A 24,935-nucleotide genomic window follows, 5' to 3' on the forward strand; every position below is an offset into this window, starting at 1 on the left:
CCCGTAAATCTACATTTTACAGTCTCCCCAAAGTGCATAAGGGGGTTAGTCCTCTGAAGGGGAGACCCATTGTTTCGGGGGGGGACAATCTCAACCAGAATCTGGGTATTTACATCGACCGGATATTGGCACCGTTTGTTACGGCTCTCCCCTCCCATGTCAGAGATACCACCGACCTCCTTAAGCGTTTGGAGGGTCTGACATTGGAGGAGACCTGTCTCCTTTCTAGTATTGACGTTGAGGCCCTTTATTCCTCGATACCACATAATTTGGGCCTTAGGGCAGTAGAACATTTCCTTCGGTCACGGGGATGTCAGTATCGCGCCCACAGCCAATTTGTCCTGCGTCTTCTTGAGTTTACGTTAACACGTAATTTCTTCGCCTTTGATGGGAGGACCTACCACCAGCTCAGGGGTACTGCGATGGGGAGGCCCTGCGCCCCATCGTACGCTAATCTATTCCTGGGCTGGTGGGAGGAGACCATCGTTTTTAAGGAAGACGAGGCTCTTGACGCTTATGAAATTGGCTTGTGGGCGCGATACATCGATGACATCTTCATACTCTGGAATGGAGATCAGGGGACCTTTGAAGCCTTCGTCCAGCATCTCAATCAGAACAATATTGGCATGCACTTCACTTGTGAGTCGCACCCCACGACCTTGCCATTCCTGGATATTAAAATCTCCAGGAACGCGAAGGGTGAACTGGACACGTCGATCTATAGGAAGGCCACCTCTACGAATTCCCTCCTGAGGTGGGAGAGTAACCATCCTCTCCCACTCAGGAGTGGAATTCCTAGAGGTCAGTACTTCCGTCTGAGACGCAACTGCTCAGACAAGCATGATTTTATTCGCCAAGCAGCTGATCTGAGGATGAGATTTTTGTCCAGGGGATACCCCGACTTTGTGTTGAGATCGGCATTCCAGAAAGCCCTGTCCCGACCAAGATGCTCACTGCTCACTTCCAATCAACTATCCACTCCGCCCACTAAGGTCATGAGAATCATCACCAATTTCGATAGGGGGTCTAAACAAGTCAGGCAGATTTTGGGGCGCCATTGGCAAGTCCTCAAAATGGACCCTGACTTAAAAGACGTGTTAGGTGACCAACCACAAATAACCTATCGTAGGGGGCCGAACATACGTGATAAGCTAGTGCATAGTCACTATGCACCCGATCGCACCAAGACCACCTGGTTGCGATGCAGAACTGTGGGTTGTTATAGATGTGGAAATTGTATAGCGTGCAAACGCATACAGGTTAGCAAGTCATTTGTGAGCAATGTTACAGGCAAGACATATTCAATCCCGCATTTCATTAACTGTAAATCCAGAGGGGTCATATATCGGATCCAGTGTGAATGTGGGATTGAATATGTTGGCAAAACGATACGGGAATTCAGGAGGCGGATAGGGGAGCACTTGGGGGACATCTCACACAAAAGAGATACCCCAATCTCTAAACACGTCCATACTGTGCACAATGGTAGAGCCTCTCTGAAGTTCCTCGGTTTTGATGTGGTCAAACCGCCTGTGAGAGGGGGCAACTGGGACAAATGTCTGCTTCAGCAAGAATCCCGATGGATATTCCACCTTAAAACATCTGCACCCCTGGGCCTGAATGAAAGGCTGGACTATGGGTGCTTTATATAGATATTGGTTAAGCTTACTCCTCAACAATAGTAATGCTCAATCCTATGGTGGCATCCTATTCCTCTGGAAGGGATGCACATATAGGAGACATACTACTAATTCATAATTTTCCAAAACAACCTGGTATTGTGTCCAGCTCTTTCTATCTAGTTCTTGTTGCTGGGAATCTGCAAGAAATGTCAGTTTCAATTTGCTACGATCTTGCTTTGTAGCGTTGTCACGGACGCCTCCATCGTGGGACGTACTGTGAGGTTACCTTGTGTTGACATGTTCTCCGTGGTAACCGCTCTCTCCCTCCGCCTCCTGATCCGATTGGTCGCCGTAATCATGTGGTATCGGCGTCGGCGTCTGGTGCGTCACGGCGCATGCGCGTGACGTCACACGCCGACGCCGATGCTGACAGGGCGGTCTCCCTGGAAGAGGCGCGCTGGGGATCTATTTAAACACCATGAAGGTATGTGTCAGTGTGGCTGGTATAGGTTGATGAACCCCCTTAACATTAGGGATACTACCTTTAGTGAGGACCACCAGATCCTTACACACCAAGGAGCAGAGAAGCATTTATTCCTCTGTAGCATGGCAATCCTGCACCATGGATGCCTGCCCCTAGACTTTGACTCTGAACCTTGGGTCTAGTCTTTCATGTAACCGTCCAACTGCAGCATATGTTTGACTGCTACTTGCGGTCATAGACGGTATACTTTTCGTTTTGTCTCTACATGCATTTTATCCCCCTGAGGAGTCGACACGACAGAAACGTGCCACGTCGGGAGGCCTGTAGTCGCTTTGTGTTTTTTATATGTCTGTTTACTAGACTAGGGTTCAGGTCCATAACTAGGGACAGGTATCCGGACGGGGTCGCTCTTTTCAGGGCGAGTGCTCTGTGTAGACAGGCAGCATGGGAGCAGGCCCCAATCCTACCAAGTATATAGGGTGATATAGGGCACAGTATCCATACTCTCATGACTGTATTTCTTGTCTACACTCCCTTCCGTCAGGCCTGACTCCCCTACCACGCTGATCCTAGTCATCTGGTCGGTCAGGTAAGACTGTCTGTGTCCACACCGGCGCAGCAGTTACATCTAATATTCTTGTCCTACCAGAAGTGGGGTATCCGTCCTGGAACCCCAATACATGTTATACTTGTGTTGGTTGGGTTACACTGTTAGCATTCACCTATGCGTATCAGTGCTAAGTTTTGTCTTTTTTCTCTACCAGCAGTGGGGTATCCACCCAGAACCCCTTGACTATATGTTTTGTATTGTGATGCATCTTCAGGTGTATATTTTAATGTATATCATATAAAGGTTATATTTTATAAGGATATTTCCCCACACTCTTTCATTGTGGGCCACTCACAGCTTTGAAATCTTGAAATATCAATGGGATTGTTGTCACAAATAGTCTCAATCAGATATCAAATATTTTAAACAGAAGATAGTCAACATCAGAGAAAGCTTCAGTACAGAGTCCCCACGGACCCTCTACACAACTGCTCGGTCCTCATCTCCCAAAACCTGCTTCTCCACCATTACAGAAGAAAAACTCTCCACTCTACTCTCCAAATCTCATCTGACCACCTGTGCACTTGACCCAATGCCATTCCACCTCATCCCTAACCTCACCACAGTGCTTATCCCAGCCCTAACTCATCTCTTCAACCTATCACTAACCTCTGGTGTCTTCCCCTCTGCTTTTAAACATGCTACCCTTACACCCATCCTCAAAAAGCCTTCACTTGACCCATCTGCTTTGTTTAGTTATCGCCCCATATCACTTCTTCTGTGTGCCTCAAAGCTACTTGAACAACATGTCCATTCAGAACTGTCCTCTCACCTCTCCTCCTGCTCCCTCTTTGATCGCCTACAATCTGGCTTCTGACCCCACCACTCGACTGAGACTGCCCTTACCAAAGTCACTAATGACCTACTAACAGCCAAAACCAAGAAACAATACTCTGTCCTCCTTCTCTTTGACCTGTCCTCTGCCTTCAACACTGTTGACCACTCCCTTCTGTTGCAAACTCTCTCATCTCTTGGCATCACTGACCTGGCCCTCTCCTGGATCACATCATTCCTCACAGAACGGACATTTAGCGTCTCCCACTCTCACACCACCTCCTCGTCTCATTCCCTCTCTGTTGGTGTCCCGCAAGGCTCTGTTCTAGTACCCCTGCTCTTCTCTATCTACACTTTTGGCCTGGGACAGCTCATAGAGTTCCATGGCTTTCAGTATCACTCTTATGCTGACAACACACAAATCTTACCTCTCTGGTCCAGACATCACCACCTTACTATCAAGAATCCCACAATGTCTATCTTCTATATCATCCCTCTTCGCCTTTCGCTTTCTAAAACTTAACATGGATAAAACCAATTTCATCATCTTTCCCCTATCTTGCTCCCCCCCCCCCCCCCCCAACAGACCTATCTATCACGATCAATGGCTGCACACTATCCCCGGTCAACCAAGTCCGCCGCCTTGGAGTGACCTTGGATTCTGCCCTTTCCTTCCAACCACACATCCAAGCCCTTTCCACCACCTTCCGCCTCCAACTCAAAAACATCTCCCGCATCCGCGCTTTCCTTAACTTTGAATCTGTGAAAATGCTTGTACATGCCCTCATCATCTCCCGCCTAGACTACTGCAACACTCTCCTCTGTGGCCTTCCATCTAGCACTCTCGCACCCCTTCAATCTATCCTCAACTCTGCTGCCCGACTAATTCACCTCTTACCCTATTACTCCTCTGCCTCTCTCCTCTGCCAATCCCTTCACTGGCTCCCCATTGCCCAGCGAATTCACTTTAAAGTACTAACAAATACTTACAAGGCCGTCCATAACCTGTTCCCTCCCTACATCTCTGAGCTACTTTCCCGATGCATCCCCACATGCACTCTCCGATCCTCACAAGACCTCCTTCTCTCCTCTTATCACCTCTTCCCACAATCGCCTCCAAGATTTCTCCCGCGCATCCCCCATACTCTGGAACTCGCTACCCCTACATATCAGACTCTCACCTACAGTGGAATACTTCAAAAGAAACCTGAAACCCCTTGTTTTGTTTATGATTAGTGAAATTGTCTGTATTATGTATGTATACCTCTTATATGTACAGCGTTATGGAATGAATGGTGCTTTAATAAATAATAATAGTGCCATAATTATAGTCCCCCTATAGTAATATGAAGGTACCACCAATCATAATAATTCTGTCCCAGAGTGCCCTTATTAGTGAGTGTCTCTAGTAATGATGATATTGGAGGCATTAGAAGTGATAATATGCACATTAGCAGTGCTCCTATATCAGGTGAAATAATAATGCCCACCATAGTGCACCCAATAGTAATAAGGCATCTATATAGCTCCCTTTCGTATTAATAAGGCACCCTTATAGAGCTCCTAGTAGTATTACGTCCACTTGATAATGCTCTCAGTAGTTATATTCTCCCCTATAATTCCCTACTAGTTATAATGCCCCAGCAATTTAATGCCCATTAGTTAAATTTCCCCCTATAATGTCCCCGGACCTTATAGTTCCCCCATACTTTTTAGTACCCTTCTGTAGCGTCCCTAGTCTTTAAACTGCTCCAATAGTTCTCCTAGACCTTACAATGTCTCCCCCAAGGACACACATACACCTTCCCATCAGAGGCCCTTGAACCTCCATCCACGGATGCCAAGTCCAGGCAGTGCAGCCGCTGTAGTAACTTCTATGCCATATAAACCTTGGCCCTGGTCTTGCAGTCCTATGCACAACCTCTTTGGAGGTTAAGAAGTAGGTATCATTGTGCTGAAAAGCGCAAGCAACAGGGGTAAAAGCAAAAAAGGTATCAAAGTATAAGGGTATAAAGTTATCAGGCATTGGGAACTGCTGAGTGCGACGTGCAGCATCTTGGCGCCATCTTGTTGGAGATGCGGTTTTGTCGTAGATCTCACCCTTTATTGGAAATGAGTGAAATCTGCAGCTAAAACCACAAACATAATTGACGTGCTTCGGATTTGGAAATCAAATCTGCGCTGTAGCTCAATTTCTGCACAGAAAATAGCAGCAAAGTGTACATGAGATTTGTGTAATCTCATACCCTTTGCTGGTTCTGTACTATGCTGCCTTTTTTTCCTGCACGGAAAATCTGCGTAAAAAAAGGTATTACACAACTTGTTGGTCATAATGTACATAAGACAGGCCTGTAGAATAAGGCCTCTTAAAAAGGTGCATTGGTCATTAAAGTGTTACTTTGTACCATAGTGTTCTAAATAAATTTCTAGTTAACCCCTTAATACGCCTTTTTATGGCGGTCACTAAGGGACCTTAGGCTGGGTCCCATGCAGCGGGGAGTGGGGGCTTGGTTCTCACATGAGATATGTACTCCTGATCTAACAGCCTGGACCTGCAGGAGTTCCAATCAGGTATGTTTAACCCCTTAAATACCATAGGCAATGATGCCTACCGCATGTAAGCTGTGACAGAGGGAGTTGCTTTCCTCTGTCTCCCATCGGCACCCCGCAAATGCGATCGTAGGGTGCCGATGTGTGTAATGGCTGGCCCCAAGTTTGCCCCAAGTTTTCCAGCAGACTGGTGGTCAATGTCAGTATAGCACTGACATTAAAATGCAATGCAGTGCACTTTATTTTTAAAGCAATCCAAATATTGCCTGTTATTGTCCCCTTGTGAGGCTATTAAGTGGGGGGAAAAAAACAACATTTATTAAATTTAAAAAAGTTCCGATAAAAAATAAAATCTCCCTCACGTGTTTGGTATTGCCACGTCCCACACTACACAAATATCATGTAAATTTTCCTATATTGAGAACGCTGTAAAAAAAAAAGGGCAGAATTGCAAATTTCTTAATCAACACCAAAAAAAACTTAACAATCGATCAAAAAGCGTAATTTACCCCAAAATGATACCAATGAAAACTACAAGTTGTCCCGCAAAAATCAAGCCCTCGCACTACTCTATAGAAATAAAAATAAAGAAGCTGGGTTTTGGGAAGCGGCGATGCAAAAAGATTTTCTTCCTTTTGTTTTTTTAAAAAAAGGCTGTTTTTTTGCACAAAAGTATCGTAATAAAATGTGAAATAAAAAAAGATTTATTTTGTATCGTGGTTATCGTACTGACCCAGAGAATAAAGATCTTGTTATTTATACCGAAAAATGAATGCCACAAAATGTATAATGTAAAAACCCAGTGGCAGTATTGCTTTTTACCTCCCAGAAAGAGTTAATAAAAGTTAATCAGAATGGTATATGTGTACCCCAAAATGACACCATTAAAAACTACAACTTGTCCTGTAAAAAATAAGCCCTCATACAGCTACATACTGTAGACGGAAAAATAAGTTCTAGGTCTTTTGAAAAAATTTTAAACGCTATTTTTTTTTTTATTACTTTGGCAAATTTCACTTGCAGCGATTTACTTTTTTTTGTTTGTACATTTCTTTTTCTGTTTCAATGTACTTTTATATCAATGGATGTTTTTCAAAGAATGAGTCTTTGTGTAAATTGTTATCTGTTTATACTTCAGACCATTATGAAAGGATGCACTGGTGATTGGTTACTCAGTACAAATGAGAGTGAAAATGTTTGCCTAAATTATGAAACTACTGCTGTGATTCAAGACGTTGATCTATTAGAACACCTACTCTTAGACTGGAAAATTTGGTCAAAAGCAGAGGTATGAATTTTTCTTTTAAATATTGCAATATGTTATTATGCTTTGTTGAAGAAATGCTTGTTTTTTCAGTGTCAGCGTTTTTAGCAGATGTTGATTCTTAATGAAAACAACTTTCCAGTTAGATGTTCTGGAGTTGTCTATGGGGGTTTTGTCCCTCTATATTTAGTCTCTTAGATGCTTGGGCTTCTCTAGACCTGACGATCATGTTATCTTCCATTGAATCTGAAGAAACTTGAGGTCCTAGTTTACAATTTTTCTTATTTGAGTCATTAAATTTGTATATTGTATGTGTTATGAGTAATGGGGTTGTCCAGCCTTTACTAAGTGATGGCCTATCATTAAGATAAGCTATCACTTGATCTTCGACAGGGGTCAGGCACCCTGCATCCTCACAGATCAGCTGTTTGGGTGTTGCTCTGTTGCCAGGACTACACAATATCATCAATCTTGTAGTGGAGTGAGCTTGTTACTAAAATGACTCGTGATTTTAATTAGAGCAGCGCTGTAGCAATGAGCTCCCCCTACTACAAAGTTCAGAGATGTGTAGTTCCAGTACTGACTTCCGGCAACTTGAAGTGGTGCAGGGTGCCAGACCCCTGTCGATCAGCTACTGATGGCCTGTCTTGAGGTGGGCCATCACTTAGTAAAAGCTAGACAACCCCTTGAATTTTTACGTTGTAAGCAATGTCAGAATTTAGTCTTAATAGGTTTAGCTACTACGGTATATTGTCGTAGTGTCCAATCACCATGTCTACTGGAATAGGGATCTCATTGTCTCAGCTTTCTCACTATGAAGGTCACTAAGTAATATAAGTCTTAAAGCTCTTTCACATGATCAATGCGTGTTGCAAATGCATAGCATCTGGACTAAATACTGACCCATTCATTTTAATGAGTATTTATACAGTACTAGCAGAAGGACCCGGCTTTGCACGGGTATATTTAATCTATTTCATTTCATGTTTCCGTGTGTCATAAAAAAATATCGACAGTATCCCCCATAACAGTTACCTCTACAGTACCCGCCCCTTTAACAGTGACCTCTACAGTACCCACCCCTTTAACAGTTACCTCCTCAGTGCCCGCCCCTTTAACAGTGACCTCCACAGTGGCTGCCCCTTTAACATTGACCTCCACAGTGGCTGCCTCTTTAACCGTGACTTCCACAGTGCCCGCCGCTTTAACATTGACCACTCCTTTAACAGTGACCTTTATAGTGGCCATCCCTTTAACAAAGACCTCCACAGTACCCGCCCCTATAACAGTGACTTTCACAGTGCCTACCTCTTTAACAGTGACCTCCGCAGTGCCTGCCACTTTAATAGTGAACTCCACAGCGCCCGTCCGTTTAATAGTGGCCCCTTCCCCCCCCCCATGCATGTAGCAGTGTAGTTGTGCCGTCATACGTCATATGACTGAATATTTAAGGACCTGCGAACTGCTAAAACCTGTGATCAGTTGTTATGGCAACCTGGAGTAGGACCTGCGAGCTTCTATTGGCTAATAAGGGACATGTGACCTTGTAAATGGCAGTTTGAATTTAAGTGAAAGGCTTGCTGGCTTCTATTGGATAACGAAGGTCATTTTTTGGGAATATCTCAGGAACGGTAAGTCCTAGAAAGCTGAGACCCGGTTTAAAACCTTCCCGAACATCTGATGTACCTGTGTGCCAAATTTGGTGAAGATGGGTCCAGTTGTTTGGTCGCGCATAAAGAACGTCCAGACAGACAGACGTCTAGACAGACAGACACTACTACTACTACTACTACTATAGACAGACAAAAACTCATTTTTATGTATATGAGATATGAGCATCAGTTTTCATGCATTATCTCATTGTTCAGTAAAAATCACAGCATGTTGTAAATTGTGTGTTTTTTTTTTTACTCATCTCTGGCTTCATAGAAGTGAATGGGTCTTGTGTGAAAAACAGAAGGCATCTGGATGCAATGTGTTTTTTAATGATCGTTGCTAGGAGATGTAGATTGTTATTCTTCAGTTTTACTTTACACACCTGAAAAACCCATGCAATCTGGATACAAAAAAGCTGATTAAACTTGCATGCAAAACTATCAGTTTTTGCCTAATCAGATTCTGACACTATCTGTAGCGCTTGTGTGAAAGAGACCTTAAAGGGGTTTTCTGAGATTTTTTTTTAATAGATTTTTTTTTTAAATTCAATTTGGTCGCTTTGCAGATTTTTTTTTTAAATTCAATTTGGTTGCTTTGCAGATTTTTTTCAAAACAATTCAGTTTGATCCAAATTAATTTATCACAATGCATGTTAAATCAGGTCTATCCCAGCCTACAGTTAATCTTTAGGTAGAATGCATCATGGTGTACATCACTGTGCAGTGTATCAACATGCATAGCTAGTTCTCTCTGGTAGAGAAACAGTTACTGTGCGTCAGAATGACAGGCAGGTCACATATATAGACGTGGGCATAATCTTGCAGGCCACCAACATTCCTGGCTAATCACCAGCTAAACAAAACAAAAAAAAAAAACATACGCCATCTTTTAGTAAAGCAAAAAAACAAACAAACAAAAAAAAACTGTTCTTAGTGGAAAAAAATGGAGATGGAGGCAGCTCCTTTAATGTAGTTCTGTTACATGTAGAATGACTGTGTATCACTACTAGGCTCAGTTCACACTTCACTTATTTATTTATATCGGATCATTTTTTATTTAAATTCACTTTTCCATACACAAAATGTGATTTTAAAGTATTCCAATACAGTCCTGGAATGTATTAGATGAAACTAACAGCATTATGTCAGTGTTATCCTATACATTCCAGAACTGTAAAGCTGAGTTCACACGAGCGAGATTTCCGCGCGGGTGCAATGCGGGAGGTGAACGCATTGCACCCGCACTGAATCCGGACCCATTCATTTCTATGGGGCTTTGCACATGAGCTGTGATTTTCACGCATCACTTATGCGTTGCGTGAAAATCGCAGCATGCTCTATATTCAGTGTTTTTCACGCAACGCAGGCCCCATAGAAGTGAAAATCGCAAGCATCCGCAAGCAAGTGCGGATGCGGTGCGATTTTCACACACTGTTGCTAGGAGACTATCGGGATGGAGACCCGATCATGATTATTTTCCCTTATAATATGGTTATAAGGGAAAATAATAGCATACTTAATACAGAATGCATAGTACAATAGCGCTGGAGGGGTTAAAAATAAATAAATAATAATTTAACTCACCTCAATCCACTTGCTCGCACAGCCGGCATCTCTTCTGTCGTCTTCTTTGCTGTGTACAGGGAAAGGACCTGTGGTGACGTCACTCCGGTCATCACATGGTCCATCACATGATCTTTTACCATGGTGATGGATCATGTGATGGACCATGTGATGACCGGAGTGACGTCACCACAGGTCATTTTCCTGTACACAGCAAAGAAGAAGACAGAAGAGATGCCAGGTGCGCGAGCAAGTGGATTAAGGTGAGTTAAATTGTTTTTTATTTATTTTTTAACCCCTCCAGCGCTATTGTACTATGCATTCTGTATTAAGAATGCTATTATTTTCCCTTATAACCATGTTATAAGGGAAAATAATACAATCTACACAACCCCGATCCCAAACCCGAACTTCTGTGAAGAAGTTCGGGTTTGGGTACCAAACATGCCGATTTTTCTCACGCGCGTGCAAAACGCATTACAATGTTTTGCAATCGCGCGGAAAAATCGCGCATGTTCCCGCAACGCACCCGCACCTTTTCCTGCACCGCACATGTGAACCCAGCCTAAGGGTTACATAGCATCAGAAATCAATATAATGCTATGTGACCCCTGTCAGTGACAAACGCTCGTCTGCAAGGGGCCTTACTGCTTTTAGCTTCCAACTCTTGATCAAATCCCGATGCAAATTAATGACCGTGTGATAGAGGCCTCCTAATCAATTTGCATGAGTTTTGGCCATTTACCTCTAAAATCTGTTTTATTCAGAATGGAAATGTCCTGCATGGCCTCTATCACATGGCCTAATGGCCTCTATCACAATGTCAGTATTTGGTCAGTTTTTTTTTATCAGTATTTTATCAGTATTGGTAAGGCAAAAACAAGATTGGGTTCGAAACAGATAACATGTGATGGATATATTTGCATGTTTTCTGTGTTTTGGACCCACTCCTGCTTTTGGCCTCCAAATCATCATGATCAAATCCTGATGCAAAATTCTGACCGTGAGATAGAGGCCTTACGGATGCTCAAATGACAAAGTCAGAAAAACTTTAATTTTTTTAGTGTTTTTCTGACTTGACAGATAACAGGCTTAACTGGATGGAAAGATTTCTTTTTTTTTTCAGCCTTATAAACTTTTACTTTTATCGATGGATCAGAAGAACGGAAAAATACAGTCGTGTCAACACAGCCAAACAGGGACACTACTGGCCCCATAACAGACTGGTGAGGGTGGCAACAGCATTAAGAGTCACAATAGTGGCCCTGGAACAGAGTGGGAAGGGGGGCAACAACATGAAGTTTAACTATAGTGGCCTCGGAACATAGTAGGAAGGTGGGGCAACAGCAGTGGCAGTAATAGCACAAGATGTTGGCAAATCACAGTAGGGGCAGATGGCAGTAGAGGCAGCAGGAGTGTGGCATCAGGCAGGTGGCAGCATCAGAATAGTGGCAGCAGCACAATGTTCTGGGGTGGCAGCACACTGCAGTCAGATCATTACTGCCAGAATGATCTAGTCTGTTTAATCAGGTACCGGTGTCTGGAAATCCTGGTTGATACAAGCCCGATTCCTCTTTATAAGGCCTCAAGCTTACGAATGTTGTGTGTCCGTGGCCGTATTGCGGCCCACATACGGCGGGTTCACTTGAATGGGTTTGCAATCATGGAAATGCAGTGCGGAACGGAAACACGGATAGAAAGCACTACGGAGTGCTTCCATGGGGTTTCTGGCCGTGCCTCCGCACCTCAAAAAAATAGTTAATGTTTGACCCTTTCAATAGGCTTTGAGAAATTGAAACACTCATGTTTTAAGACCTATTTAACCCCTTCCCGCCCAGCACCATAATAGTACGACACAGCGGGACATGACTTGCCGCCCAGCGCTGTACTATTGCGGCGCGACGAATCCTGGCCCCCGGGCATAATCGCTCGTGACCTGGGGATGCTATGGCTGTTCGGGCGAGCAGGCAGCCATGTTAGCTAAGGGATGGGGGAGGTATTTCTGTCCCCCTGCAGCCGCGATTTCTGCTACTGGCCGGATTCCTTAGACATGCGTATCGCAGCGCCGGCTGCGAAACGGAGCTGCAGGGAAGGGCGGGCGGTGTCATGTGTAGGTGACCGGTGCTGAACAAGTGAGCACCTGTAAACTCCTAGGTCAGTCAGCGGACACCAGTGTTTTGGGTCCCCCGCCAGCTCTGCTAGTGGCTGGAACAAAGCTCCAGCCAATGGCAGTGCTATAGCTGCATAGGAAGGGCTGAACTTCCCTGCATGCAGCCATTCTTGCTGGTGACTGCATGCATAGAGGTTCTGTGCTGCTTGTGGCTTGCTGGGACCACTGTGATTTTAACCCCTTTCCCGCCGAAAAGAAGAATAACATCTGGAATTGCTGCACAGATTTTTATTTTTTTCCCCACTTTCAGCTGTTCCAGATCCCTAAACCCCCCTCCTCCCTCCTTATTCCGCCCCCCCCCCCCTCCCGTTTTTTTTACGGATGCCATTTGGCCGGTGCACTTTTTTGGTCTTTTGATTTATTTTTTTTTTTTACTATTTTCCAGCTCTGCACCACTTTTTCTGCGTGCGAGCTGTGACCGCCAAGTGCTGTTTAGTGCATACCTGCCTGATCAGCACCTGGAGATTATCCTTTAAAGAGGACCTTTCATCACAATAAAAAAATCTAAACTCAGTATACAGACATGGAGAGCGGCGCCCAGGGATCTCCCTGCACTTACTATTATCCCTGGGCGCCTCTCCGTTCTCCCGGTATAGGCTCCGGTATCTTCAGATTTTCGGCTCAACTGGGAGGAGCCTGGTCTTGTTCTCCTGGGCGTCTCCTCCTGTGGGGAGAAAAAAAACTCTCAGGCTATGAGCTGAGTGTTGCGATTGGCCAGAACGGGAGAACAGAGCGGCGCCCAGGGATAATAGTAAGTGCAGGGAGATCACTAGGCACCGCTCTCCATGTCTATATACTTAGTTTAGATTTTTTATTCTCGTGCGTCACCTAAATGGTTAACAAAGTTTGTAAAATATGTTTTGAATAGCTTGAGGGGTATAGTTTCTAAAATGGGGTGATTTATGGGTGTTTTCTAATATGTAAGCCTCAGAAAGTGACTTAATAACTGAACTGGTCCTGAAAAAATTGGGTTTTGGAAATGTTCTTTAAAATTTTAAGATTTGCTTCTAAATTTTTAAGCCGTCCCAAAAAAATTTAATGTTTTCAAAATGATGCAAACGTGAAGTAGACATATGGGGAATGTAAAGTAATAACTATTTTTGGAGATGATACTATCTATTATAAAAGTACAGAAATTGAAATTTGAAAATTTGCTAATTTTTCCAAATTATTTGTAATTTTTATTTTATTTTTTTAAATTAAAAATTTAATTTTTTACTCAATTTTACAACTGTTATTAAGTACAATATGTGATGAGAAAACAGTCTCAGAATGGCCTGGATAAGTAAAATCGCTTTGAAGTTATTACCATATAATGTGACACATGTCAGATTTGCAAAAAAGGGCCCGGGGTTAAAGGGTCAATCATTGACTTATAGCAGGGATCAGCAACCTTTAGCACTACAGCTGTGGTGAAACGACTACTCCCAGTATTCACACTTGATCAGCTGTTTTCAGAGCATGCTGGGAGTTGTATTTTTACCAGATCTGGAGTGCCTAAGGTTGCTGACCACTGACTTACAGGATAGCTGCTTTACATCTGGTAGCATAGGCAGATTTTGTTACTAGCTCATTTGCATCCCTTTCTTCCTAGAATTCCAGAGGAGCATGTATGGCCTATAAGTCTCCTCACGCCGACTAAGGCGCTGTGTCCCCAAGGAGAGAGTATCCCTAAAATCCTGGTTTAGGCTCCTAACCCAGTTAAGCCAGTACTCTCTGCTATGCACTGATGAGGGGCAATCACCTGAAACAGCAGTCTGTAGATGAGGTGCTGGCTTATTTAACATCCGAGTCCTGTCTCAAGGCCTATTTTACCCTTAGGATACTGGAACTTTTTTTTCCAGGACGTCCTCCATGACAGCACCCATGGAGGATGTCCTTACTGGTTTCTGTTGGGACAGGAAGAGAGAGACAGTTTAAAGGGCCCCTCCCCACCCCCTTGCTCCAGTGTTCTTCCTGTCCCAACAGGGATAGGAGGAGTTAGGCAGCTCTCTCCTAGTAAGTTAGGTAGGGAACGGGGGCGAGTCTGGTCGGGGGGTTCCTACCTCTCCTCTTCAGACTCCGACAGGCCCCCGAACCAGCACCACTCTGGGAAGCGGTCCCCTGGTTAAGTCCCCGATTCTCTCTTTGGCCGGCCGTATGAATCGGGGACGCTGTTGCCGCTTCTCCACATCGGAGCTCTGAGCTCGGCTTCGGCTCCTGCCTCCTCTGACGTCAGTTCCTGGCCGCGCTCACGTGACCGGAAGCCGGAAGTAATTACGACGCGATGCGAGTAACAAGCAGCATGCTGGAGACACGCCGATCCGGTGGTCTCGCATGTCCTGGGGGTTGACTCTTCCCCGGAATGAGTCCCCCTGGGAAAGAGCAAGTGGAGGCGGAGTCAGGCGGCGACGGGCGGACCGGTAAGTCACCTGAATCTTATTTAAGACGCCAGATGGCAGCCTGCTAGGTTGCATCATGGAGGTCCAGGCGTCCAGCAAGCTTGAAACTTGTTCAGACTCCCCCGTCCAGGCCCCTGTAAGTAGTCACTTGCATACTTTGTACAGGGATAGGTCTTTGGCTCAGCAGTTCCCTAAATGGCCTTATCCTCCCTTTTCTCTTAGACTTCTAAGGAACCAGGGCACAGGCCTCATGGGGATCCCAAAAAGAAGGGCAGGAAATGCCCGACCTGCCAAACAAAGCTGCTAGAGTCCTATAAGAAACAGCTATGCCCAGAATGTATCTCCAAAATTATGAGGGACGAACGGGCATCCTTGCTTTCAGATCTACGGGATATTGTAAGAGAGGAGGTGCAGGCGGCAACCTCTAGCCAAACACCCCCTCCTCCTTCCCCCCCCCTCCTCCAAAAAAGCCAGGATCCAGTCAGGCTCTGACTCAGAGGAAGAAGGGTTGTGTGTCTCAGACAATGACGACATGGAGTCCCTCCATCAGAATGAGCAGAGGAGATACTTCTTTTCATCTGAGGACTTAGATTCCCTGCTTACCGCCATTAGACAGACGATGGCTATTGAGGAGGAGGAACAGACTCGTTCGGTGGAGGACGAAATGTTTGGGGGTCTTAAAGTCAGGAGAAAGAAGGTCTTCCCAGTGAATGAAAATCTTAAAGATCTCATCACAGAGGAATGGGCTGACGGCGAAAGGAAGCTCTTTATTCCCAGGGATTTTAAAAATCGTCTGCGGTTTGACCCAAAGGACACTAACCTCTGGGACGAGGTTCCCAAAGTAGATATCCAGGTGGCCAAGGTCGTGAAAAAACCTCAATACCCTTTGAGGATTCGTCACAGCTAAGGGACCCCATGGATAGGAAGCTAGACGGCCTGTTGAAAAAATCCTGGGAGTCAGGGGCAACCGCAATTAATACCAACATTGCAGCTACTTCGGTTTCCAGAGCCTTAATCTTATGGATTAATCAACTGGAGAGTCACCTTAGGGCAAGAACATCCAGGGAAGAAATCCTAGAGTCTCTCCCGCTTCTAAAGATGGCCTCTAGTTTCCTGGCGGATGCCTCAGCGGAGACCATTAGATTCGCAGCCAAATCCCAGTCTCAGACTAACGCCGCTAGACGGGCCCTCTGGCTCAAGTCCTGGTCTGGGGACGTAGCGTCAAAGAACAGACTCTGCTCCATTCCGTTCTCTGGCTCGTTTATGTTCGGCCCAGTTCTGGACTCTATTCTCCAGAATGCGTCAGATAACAAGAAGGGGTTCCCTGAGGAGAAACCTAAAAAACCCCAGCCCTTTCGGAGACCCTCGGGCCAAAATCAGGCCAGGGCCTATAGAGGAAAAGGAAAATCGGGCCGCTGGAGCTACCCCAAGGGTAGAGGTAGGAGTTTCCTCTTCAACCCCAACACCAATACAGGGAAACCATGACGCCAGACCAGTGGGAGGGAGACTTCGTCACTTTTGGGAAAGATGGAAGAGAGTTACCTGCAATCAATGGATCCTGGACTCCATCAGGGACGGCTTCAGGATAGATTTCAGAACTCCTCCTCCCCAGGTGTTCCAGGTGACCTATTTCGAATCTCCTCTCCTCCAACAGCAACTAAGGTCACATATTCAAGACCTCCTGTCTCTGGGAGCTATCACCCAGGTTCCTCCTCCCCAGCAGTTCACAGGCCATTACTCAAGACTTTTCTTTGTGAAGAAGCCAGACGGGTCGATGAGGACAATCATCAACTTGAAGCTTCTGAACAGGTGGGTGACTTACTACAGGTTCAAGATGGAGTCAATAAAATCCTCCACTCCTCTGATCCCTCCAGGTGCTCACCTTTGCACATTGGACCTCAAGGATGCGTACTACCACATCCCCATACATCCCCAACACCAACAGTACTTAAGGTTTGCGGTCAGGTACGGAAAGGAGACCTCTCACTACCAGTTCCAGTGCCTGCCGTTCGGTATCTCATCTGCCCCCCGCCTATTCACAAAGGTAGTATCCGAAATGATGGCCTTCCTTCGCCAGAATACAGTCACAATCGTGCCCTACCTGGACGACTTCTTGCTGATAGCAGACTCGGTTCAAAAATTGCTGGGGGACATCCATCAAACCTTAGCCCTATTCAAGGACTTGGGGTGGATCGTGAACTACCCAAAATCCGACTTGATACCGGACACAAGAAAGGAATTCCTAGGCACTCTCCTGGATACAAGAATACAACACTCTTTTCTTCCAGAGAGAAAACAGACCAATCTGAAACAAAAGATAGAGTTGTTCAAAAAGAGGAAAACACACTCAATCAGGGAAGCCATGCAGATCCTGGGACTGATGACCTCCTGCATCTCAATAGTACCCTGGGCCCAATTCCACTCCAGGACCCTCCAGAATGCAGTTTTGACAGCTTGGAACAGAGATCACCGTTCTCTGAACTCCAGGATGAAAATATCGGGAAAAGTGATAAAATCCCTGTCCTGGTGGACAGAACCAGGGAATCTGGAGAAAGGAGTCCCGTGGAATTTGACTCCAGCCATAACCGTCACCACGGACGCAAGTCTGAATGGCTGGGGGGGGCACGTGGACCAGCATCTCTTCCAGGTTTCCTGGGTCCTTCAAGACAAGATAAGATCCTCAAACTACCGGGAACTGAAGGCAGTGCTGAAGACTCTGAGAGCAGCCAAACATCTCCTCAAGGATCAGCATGTCAGGATCCTATCCGACAACATTACTACGGTATGTTATCTAAAAAGACAGGGCGGTACCAGATGCCCGCTCCTTCAGGATCTTGCAGATCAAATCTTCATATGGGCAGAAAAGGAAGTTCGGTCCATTTCAGCAACCCATCTAAAGGGGTCTCAGAACTCGAGAGCCGACTTCCTAAGCCGTCATAGGATCGACGCGGGAGAATGGAATCTGAACAAACAGGTTTTCAGACAGGTCTGCCAGCTATGGGGTTATCCAGAAATAGACCTCTTCGCATCCAGGGGGAATTCTCAACTGGACTGTTTTTACTCACTAAACCCCAGCGAAAACCCAGTGGCAGTAGACGCCTTAGCCCAGAATTGGGACATGAAACTGGCCTACGCCTTTCCTCCCTTTCCCCTAATCCCGGCAGTCCTAAAGAAGATGAGGACCAGTACCACCACTCTGATCCTGGTCGCACCAGACTGGCCCAAGAGAGCTTAGTATCCCATCTTGAGGGAGATGTCGATCAAAGACCCGTACCCCCTTCCAGACAGGAAAGATCTGTTAACGCAGGGACCTCTGGAGCATCCCAATCTCAACAAGCTGAGACTGACTGCTTGGATCCTGAGAGGCAAACCCTGAGGAAAAAGGGTCTCTCCGATCAGGTAATATCAACACTGCAGCAATGCCGTAAACCTGTGACTTCAGCCATATATCTCAAAATATGGAAGAAATTCTCATCTTGGCTAGTTCAGAATCATCCAGAGTCTAGTAATCCATCCATAGGCAATATACTAGATTTTCTTCAGAAAGGGTTCGATATAGGTCTAAAACCAAGTACCCTCAAGGTACAGATCTCAGCCTTAAGTTGCTGCTTAGATATACCATTAGCAGAACATAGGTGGGTCAAGAGATTTGTCAGAGCAGTCTCCAGAATACGACCCACCCTGAGACAAACAGTTCCTGAGTGGGATCTAAATATAGTTCTAAATGGCCTATGTGATGCTCCCTTCGAACCTGTTGAGGATATTCCCATCAAACTTCTATCCCTCAAGGCGGTGTTTTTAATAGCTATCACTACTGCTCGTAGGATAGGCGAAATTCAGGCCCTGTCAGTTAGGGACCCCTTTTTGAAAGTCCTAGACGATAGGATAGTTCTTAGGCTGGATCATTCCTTTCTTCCCAAGGTTGTCTCAACGTTCCACAGAGAACAGGAGATAATTCTCCCTTCGTTTTGTACCTCCCCCAAAAACATACAGGAGGAGCGGTTCCACTGTCTTGATGTGAGAAGAACGGTCCTCGCCTACATCAAGCGGACAAAATCCTGGAGAAAGTCGTCAAACCTCTTCATCCAATTCGGTGGTAGGAACAAGGGAAGCAAAGCCTCTAAAACCTCTTTAGCCCGCTGGATCAAGGAGACTATCAGTGAATGTTATAGACTGCAGAGTTCATCCTGCCCCATAACGTTGAGGGCTCATTCTACCAGAGCCATGTCTGCAACCTGGGCGGAGAAGGCTGGAGCTTCCATCGACCAGATCTGCAGAGCGGCAACCTGGTCCTCCTCCACTACCTTTGTCAGACACTACAGACTGGACTCTATGGCCAATCAGGACTTAGCTTTTGGCCGTAAGGTCCTACAAGCAGTGGTCCCCCCCTAATATGGCGTTCTAAGTTGTTAGTTCTCCATGGGTGCTGTCATGGAGGACGTCCTGGAAACATATGTTTAGTTTACCGGTAAACTGCTTTCCAGGAGTCCGGAATGACAGCACCCAATACTACCCCCCCATTTTTTGTTCCTTCCGGGACACTTTTTTGGTTTGTATATTTGTACTGCTACTGTATACAGTGTGAAGTAACACTTGTTCTTGAAATAAAGATGTGGCAGCCTATCCGGTGTAGTAAGTTATAAACACTGGAGCAAGGGGGTGGGGAGGGGCCCTTTAAACTGTCTCTCTCTTCCTGTCCCAACAGAAACCAGTAAGGACATCCTCCATGGGTGCTGTCATTCCGGACTCCTGGAAAGCAGTTTACCGGTAAACTAAACATATGTTTTTTTTTCGTTTTTGCGTTTTCATTTTTCTTCCGTGAGCCATAAATTTTTTATTTTTTTTCCTCATTGTTCACATAGCTGTATGAGGGCTGATTTTTATTGTGGGCCGATGGTTTCTAATGCTACTATGTAATATGCCATACAATGTAGTGGGAAGGAGGAAAAAAATTCCAAATGGGGTGGAATGGGAAAAAAAAAACCCTCAAAATTCTATCAGTTTTATGGATTTTGTTCCAACGGCTTTCCGTTTGCTCAAAACTGACCTGTGCTCTTCATTCTCTGGGTCAGTACGATTACACAATAACACATATGTAAAGGTTTTTATGTCTAAATGGTGTAAAAATAAATGTAAACTTTGAGAAATTTTTTTTTTGCATCACCATATTTTGACCCCCATAGGTTTTTATAGTTTTATCTACTGAGCTGTGTGAGGGCAATTTTTTGGCCGGACAATCTGTACTTTTTATTGATACCATTTTGGAGTGTGTGTGTGTAACTTTCTGATCAAATTTTTTTACATTTTTTGGGGTAAGACAAGAGATCAAAAAATGGCAAATTGGCCATTGTGACCCTTTTTTCCGTTATGGCATTCACCATATTGGAAAAATATTTTTATATTTTAATAGTATGGGCGTTTTTTTGGTTGCTGTGATACCCATGATGTTTATATTTTTTATGTATTTTTTTTATCCTACCGAAAGGGGGCGAATTAAACTTTTTTAAATTTTATTCTTTTTTTTTTTAATGATTTTGAAGATTGCATTTGAGCTTACAAAGTCCAATTATTATTATTATTATTTTTTTTATTCTGAGCAATTATGGATTTTTTTATCTTGTTCAGGATTGCTCATTTCTTATGTTGGCCTGCCACCTGTTGGCCAAAATAAGAATTGCAGCTTTAATGCCCTGGGTCTCTTCAGCGAGAACCAGCATAATTAAAATCAATTACTAGCATCATTGGCTGCAGAGGATGCAGGAAAGCCTGGAAGCGCGAGCTTCTTGGTTTTTCACCCTTTAGATGCCGTGATATCACTTGATCACGGCATCTAAAGGCTTTAATGACTGCGATCGGTATTATTGCTGGTTGCTGTGTTAGCCACTGGTCTCTGCTGTATGAAACAGTGGAGACCTGCAGGCTATAAAGCCCGCTCGCATGTGTTTGCACATTGCTCCAGTGCCATACATGTACGGCGATGGTAGTAAATGGGTTAAAGGGTTGAACATTGACTTATTTAGCTGCCTTACATTTGGTGGCATTAGAGGCAGAGCTTGTTAAAAGCTTTTTTGCATCCCTTTTTTCCCAGAATTCCAGACGAGCACGTATGGCCTATAAGTCTCCTCACGCCGACTAAGGCACTCCCTCCCCATGGAGACATTCGGGGGAGGGGCTAGTAACATTTTGTGTTGAAAGGCAAGTACTCTTTGGGGTATCTATGCCACCCGCTGCACTAAACACCCGCTCTGATGCTACACTACTGGCAGGGCAGGAATGCTAGGGTCATCTGTCTTGTCCTCATCGTCGCCCTCTAGCTCTTCATGCTCATTCTCCTCCTCCTCTCCTGTTGCTTGGGCAGGTAACTCGCCTAGTTCTGTATAGAATTCCTGGACGTTTATGTCCTCCTCCTCGTCTCCTGTGCCAGTTCAGCCTCCATAGGGTGCAGTTGGCTGTGAGATGTAGGTGCCATTTCTTCTGTCCCCTAGCCAGTCAGATTTATCAACATCCCTTCCAGGACATGAAGGCGTGGAATGACATAATTCATTCCGAAGTCCTGACAACTGACAAAGTGGCCTCCTCAAACGGCCTGAGCAAACAGCAGATGTCACGCATGAGCTTCCACTGTCTAACGTCAAAGTTACTCCAGGGAGTAATCCTGTTCATCTGCATCATCATGAAATTGGTCATGAGTTACCTATGCTCGTACAGTTGGCCCAACACGTTCCAATGTGTGATAATGTTGCATATGAGGCGATGTAGGGGAACACCATTCTGCCTATGCAGCTCAAGGAGGGTGGTTTTTTCAAGGTTAGAGTGGCTGATGTGCATGAACAGTTTCCTTCACATTCTCAAGATGTTTTGCAGTTGAATGGAAGACTTCAGGAACCGGGTGACAAACAGATTGAAGAAGTGCACCATGCACACAGAATATTCTTTCCATTATCGATGATCATGTTTTCTATGTCCAGTTGGTGAGGAGACAACAAGGATCTGATTTCTTGCTTGGTGACGCAGAACAGTTTCTCCCCAGTGTGACTCGGTTTACCCAGTGACTCCGTTTACCCAGGCTGAACAGGTGCAGAACCTCGTGACAACTTCATGGTTTGCATAGGTAGTATGCTGGAGGACCAGTCTGAACTGTGCCTACAGTGGAAGCTGAGGAGGACATTGGGGCAGAAATCCAACGATTACAACGCGGAGGTGGCATTGCCATCACCTGGCCAATTTGTTGTGTGCCTGGGCCAGAACCACATTTTCCCAGTAGGCTGCAAAGGACATATATTGTCTTTGACCATAGTTACACCGCTAGCATGAACTGCACCAGGCAGACACGCTCAAGGACTGTTCCACCTTCTGCTCAACATACATGTGTAGGGCTGGTACAGCTTTTTTAGAAAAATAATGGCGGCTTGGGACTCTCCAGCTTGAGTGGGCACAAGCCATCTTTTCTCTGAAATGTTCAGAGTCCACCATATGTAAAGGGAGGGACTGTAGTTCCAGCAACTTGGCCAGGTGCACGTTCAGCTTTTCTGCCATTGGATGAGTGAATGCATACTGTTGTCTCTTTGTAATTACCTCGGTGATCGATGACTGGCTAAACATGTGTTGATGCAGTGCTGTGTTGCCAACATTATAACCTACAAAGATATACGAGTCTACATATAAAGAAATATATCAGCACCGTATGCGTATCAAAAAAACATTTTATTAGTATGCGTATCAAAAAAACATTTTATTAGTATGCGTATCAAAAAAACATTTTATTAGTATAATCAATTCATAATATCTATTCACATGATTGACAATACACAACAATTAAAATCAAAGTTAAAGCAAAAGTGACTGGTGGTGCATAACTGTACACAGGATAATAAAGTGCTAGTGCAAATTTATCACGGTCAGTTGATAAGCTGCTCAGTACAAATTTATATAGCTAGCTCTAAAAGTGCTGTATGATTATAATATCTACTGCCAAATTTAATGCCTGATAAGAGCCCAGGTTAAATACATAGATAATGAAGAGATAAATCACACCAGTGAGCAATTAATAGATACCAAAGCTGAATACATAAATAACATGTAATTAAATCACAACGGGGGCTATATATACTAGCCAAAAGGAATTCACCAAACTGAATACATAAACAATATGTGAATAAGTCGCAGCAATAAACTAAGGATACGTTTTAAAATAGAGTTCCTGACTAGCATGTAAGTCAGTCATAACCATGAGCAATATACTGACCCAAGAAAGGATTCCCACCCCAAAGATGCACCACCAGTCCACACCCCGACATGCGTTTTGCGTACTGCTTCCTCAAGGGGTGACCAACATTAGTACCCTGACCGTGCTTCAACTTCGGCCCACATATTCTGCATACCGCCACGCTAATATCCTCCAGCAACTTGATGATAAATTCCCACGCTGCCGAGTATGGCATTTTACCCCCAACACTCCGTAATGACTGAATGCCTTTATGAACCCGTGCACTGCTAGTTTCTTCCTGACAGGTTGGCTCCTGAGTTGCAATCGGTCTACCCCAGACGCATTTTTCTCTAGATCTCCCACTGCTTTCATCCTGCTGGCTCATTGGCATGCTGCAACCCTCAACCCTGATGATGCCCCCTCTTCATCCGGCTCCCACGTGCGATTGGCTACATCTTCATCCACTAATGTCTGTCACTTATGTCACACTCACTAGTCTCATGGCCACATCCCTGACCGCTCGTAACATGTGCTTCCACCCAACTGTCGTCATCGAATGTTGCACGCCTAAGGGAGGACGCAGCAGACCTCTCCTCCAAGCCTTTGCTGGCCTGTAGCTGCTTACTGTCTTCAATATGCTCCTCTTGGTTAAAATAACTGGAGCAGAGCCGGCAGCATGCATTACTTCCCGAGCAAAAGGAGCAGCAACAGAAATAAATAGTTGCAGGACCGGTGAGTGCACAGAGGTTTAACCTGTTGGGGACACAGGGTGCACCTGTACACCCTAATGTCCCGGTACTTAAGGTCACAGGGCGTACAGGTACGTCTTGTGTAGTTCCGATCACCGGCGGCTGGTGATCGGAACTGGGTGCCTGCTGAATTCAATTGCGTGGTATCCTTTTGTAGCTTTCTTTACCCCTCTCCCACGACAGCACCACGAGAGAGGATGGATCCGCCCAAAGACAGGAAACCTGCGGCACAAAAAGGCGGAGACTCCTCTCTGCCCTCAGTATGGTTTCCTGTCTTTGAGGGGAAGCCTGTGGTTCGTCCTCTTCCCCCTAGGCTGCCCTGTTACCTGCGGCTCCCGTTTTATGCGGCACACTGTGCGCAGTGGGGCTTGCAGAGGTGCGATGGCTTGGCGTTCCTGAGCGCTGGAGGGGCATGATGCTTCGGTGCGATAACGAGCACCAGTAAGCATCCGTCGGCGCAGGAGATTCGGCCAGGGGGAGGAGTCTTAGGAGACGCTCCGCTCACATGACCGCCACTTCCGGGTTGATAGTGAGGCATGGAGCGCACGGAATGGAGTCACGTGCAGGGGGGGGGGGGTGTGGTTTAAAGCGCCAATGGAACCCGGAAATGGCTGCAGGCAGTCGTGATTGCAGAGACAGCGTCTGGGCTCAGGAGCTGCAATATGGAAGAAGAAAGAAAGGAAAATATGGAGGACCCAGCGGTGAACCCGACCTCTGTACCAGGGAGGGGTGAGAGGCTTGTGTAGCCACTGATTTTATAACTATCTTTTGATGTATGAATGTATATGTGTCTTGCAGGAAAAACCTAAAAAAGTGGTTTCTAGAAGACGTCACAAAGAATCTGCCTTGTGCAAATGTTCTCTGGCTGTTGAATATAGCAAGAGGTCATGCCAGCAATGTATAGATA

The 24,935-nt window shown here is 45.3% G+C and overlaps 1 protein-coding gene across 2 annotated transcripts in view; it reads left to right on the forward strand.

Annotated features, from left to right (window-relative positions):
* Positions 1-24,935, forward strand: part of LYST (lysosomal trafficking regulator) — a 736,927-nt gene that overhangs the window by 211,228 nt on the left and 500,764 nt on the right. Inside the window, exon 18 of one of the 2 annotated variants that reach the window (XM_040429442.1) lies at positions 7,179-7,328. The exons of the other annotated variant lie outside the window; for it this stretch is intronic. Coding sequence (XP_040285376.1) covers positions 7,179-7,328 — 150 coding nt within the window. The remainder of the gene's footprint in view (positions 1-7,178; positions 7,329-24,935) is intronic. 2 annotated transcript variants of the gene reach the window in all.

Source organism: Bufo bufo, chromosome 4 (genome assembly GCF_905171765.1).
Source record: "Bufo bufo chromosome 4, aBufBuf1.1, whole genome shotgun sequence".
Classification (NCBI taxonomy): Eukaryota; Metazoa; Chordata; class Amphibia; order Anura; family Bufonidae; genus Bufo; species Bufo bufo.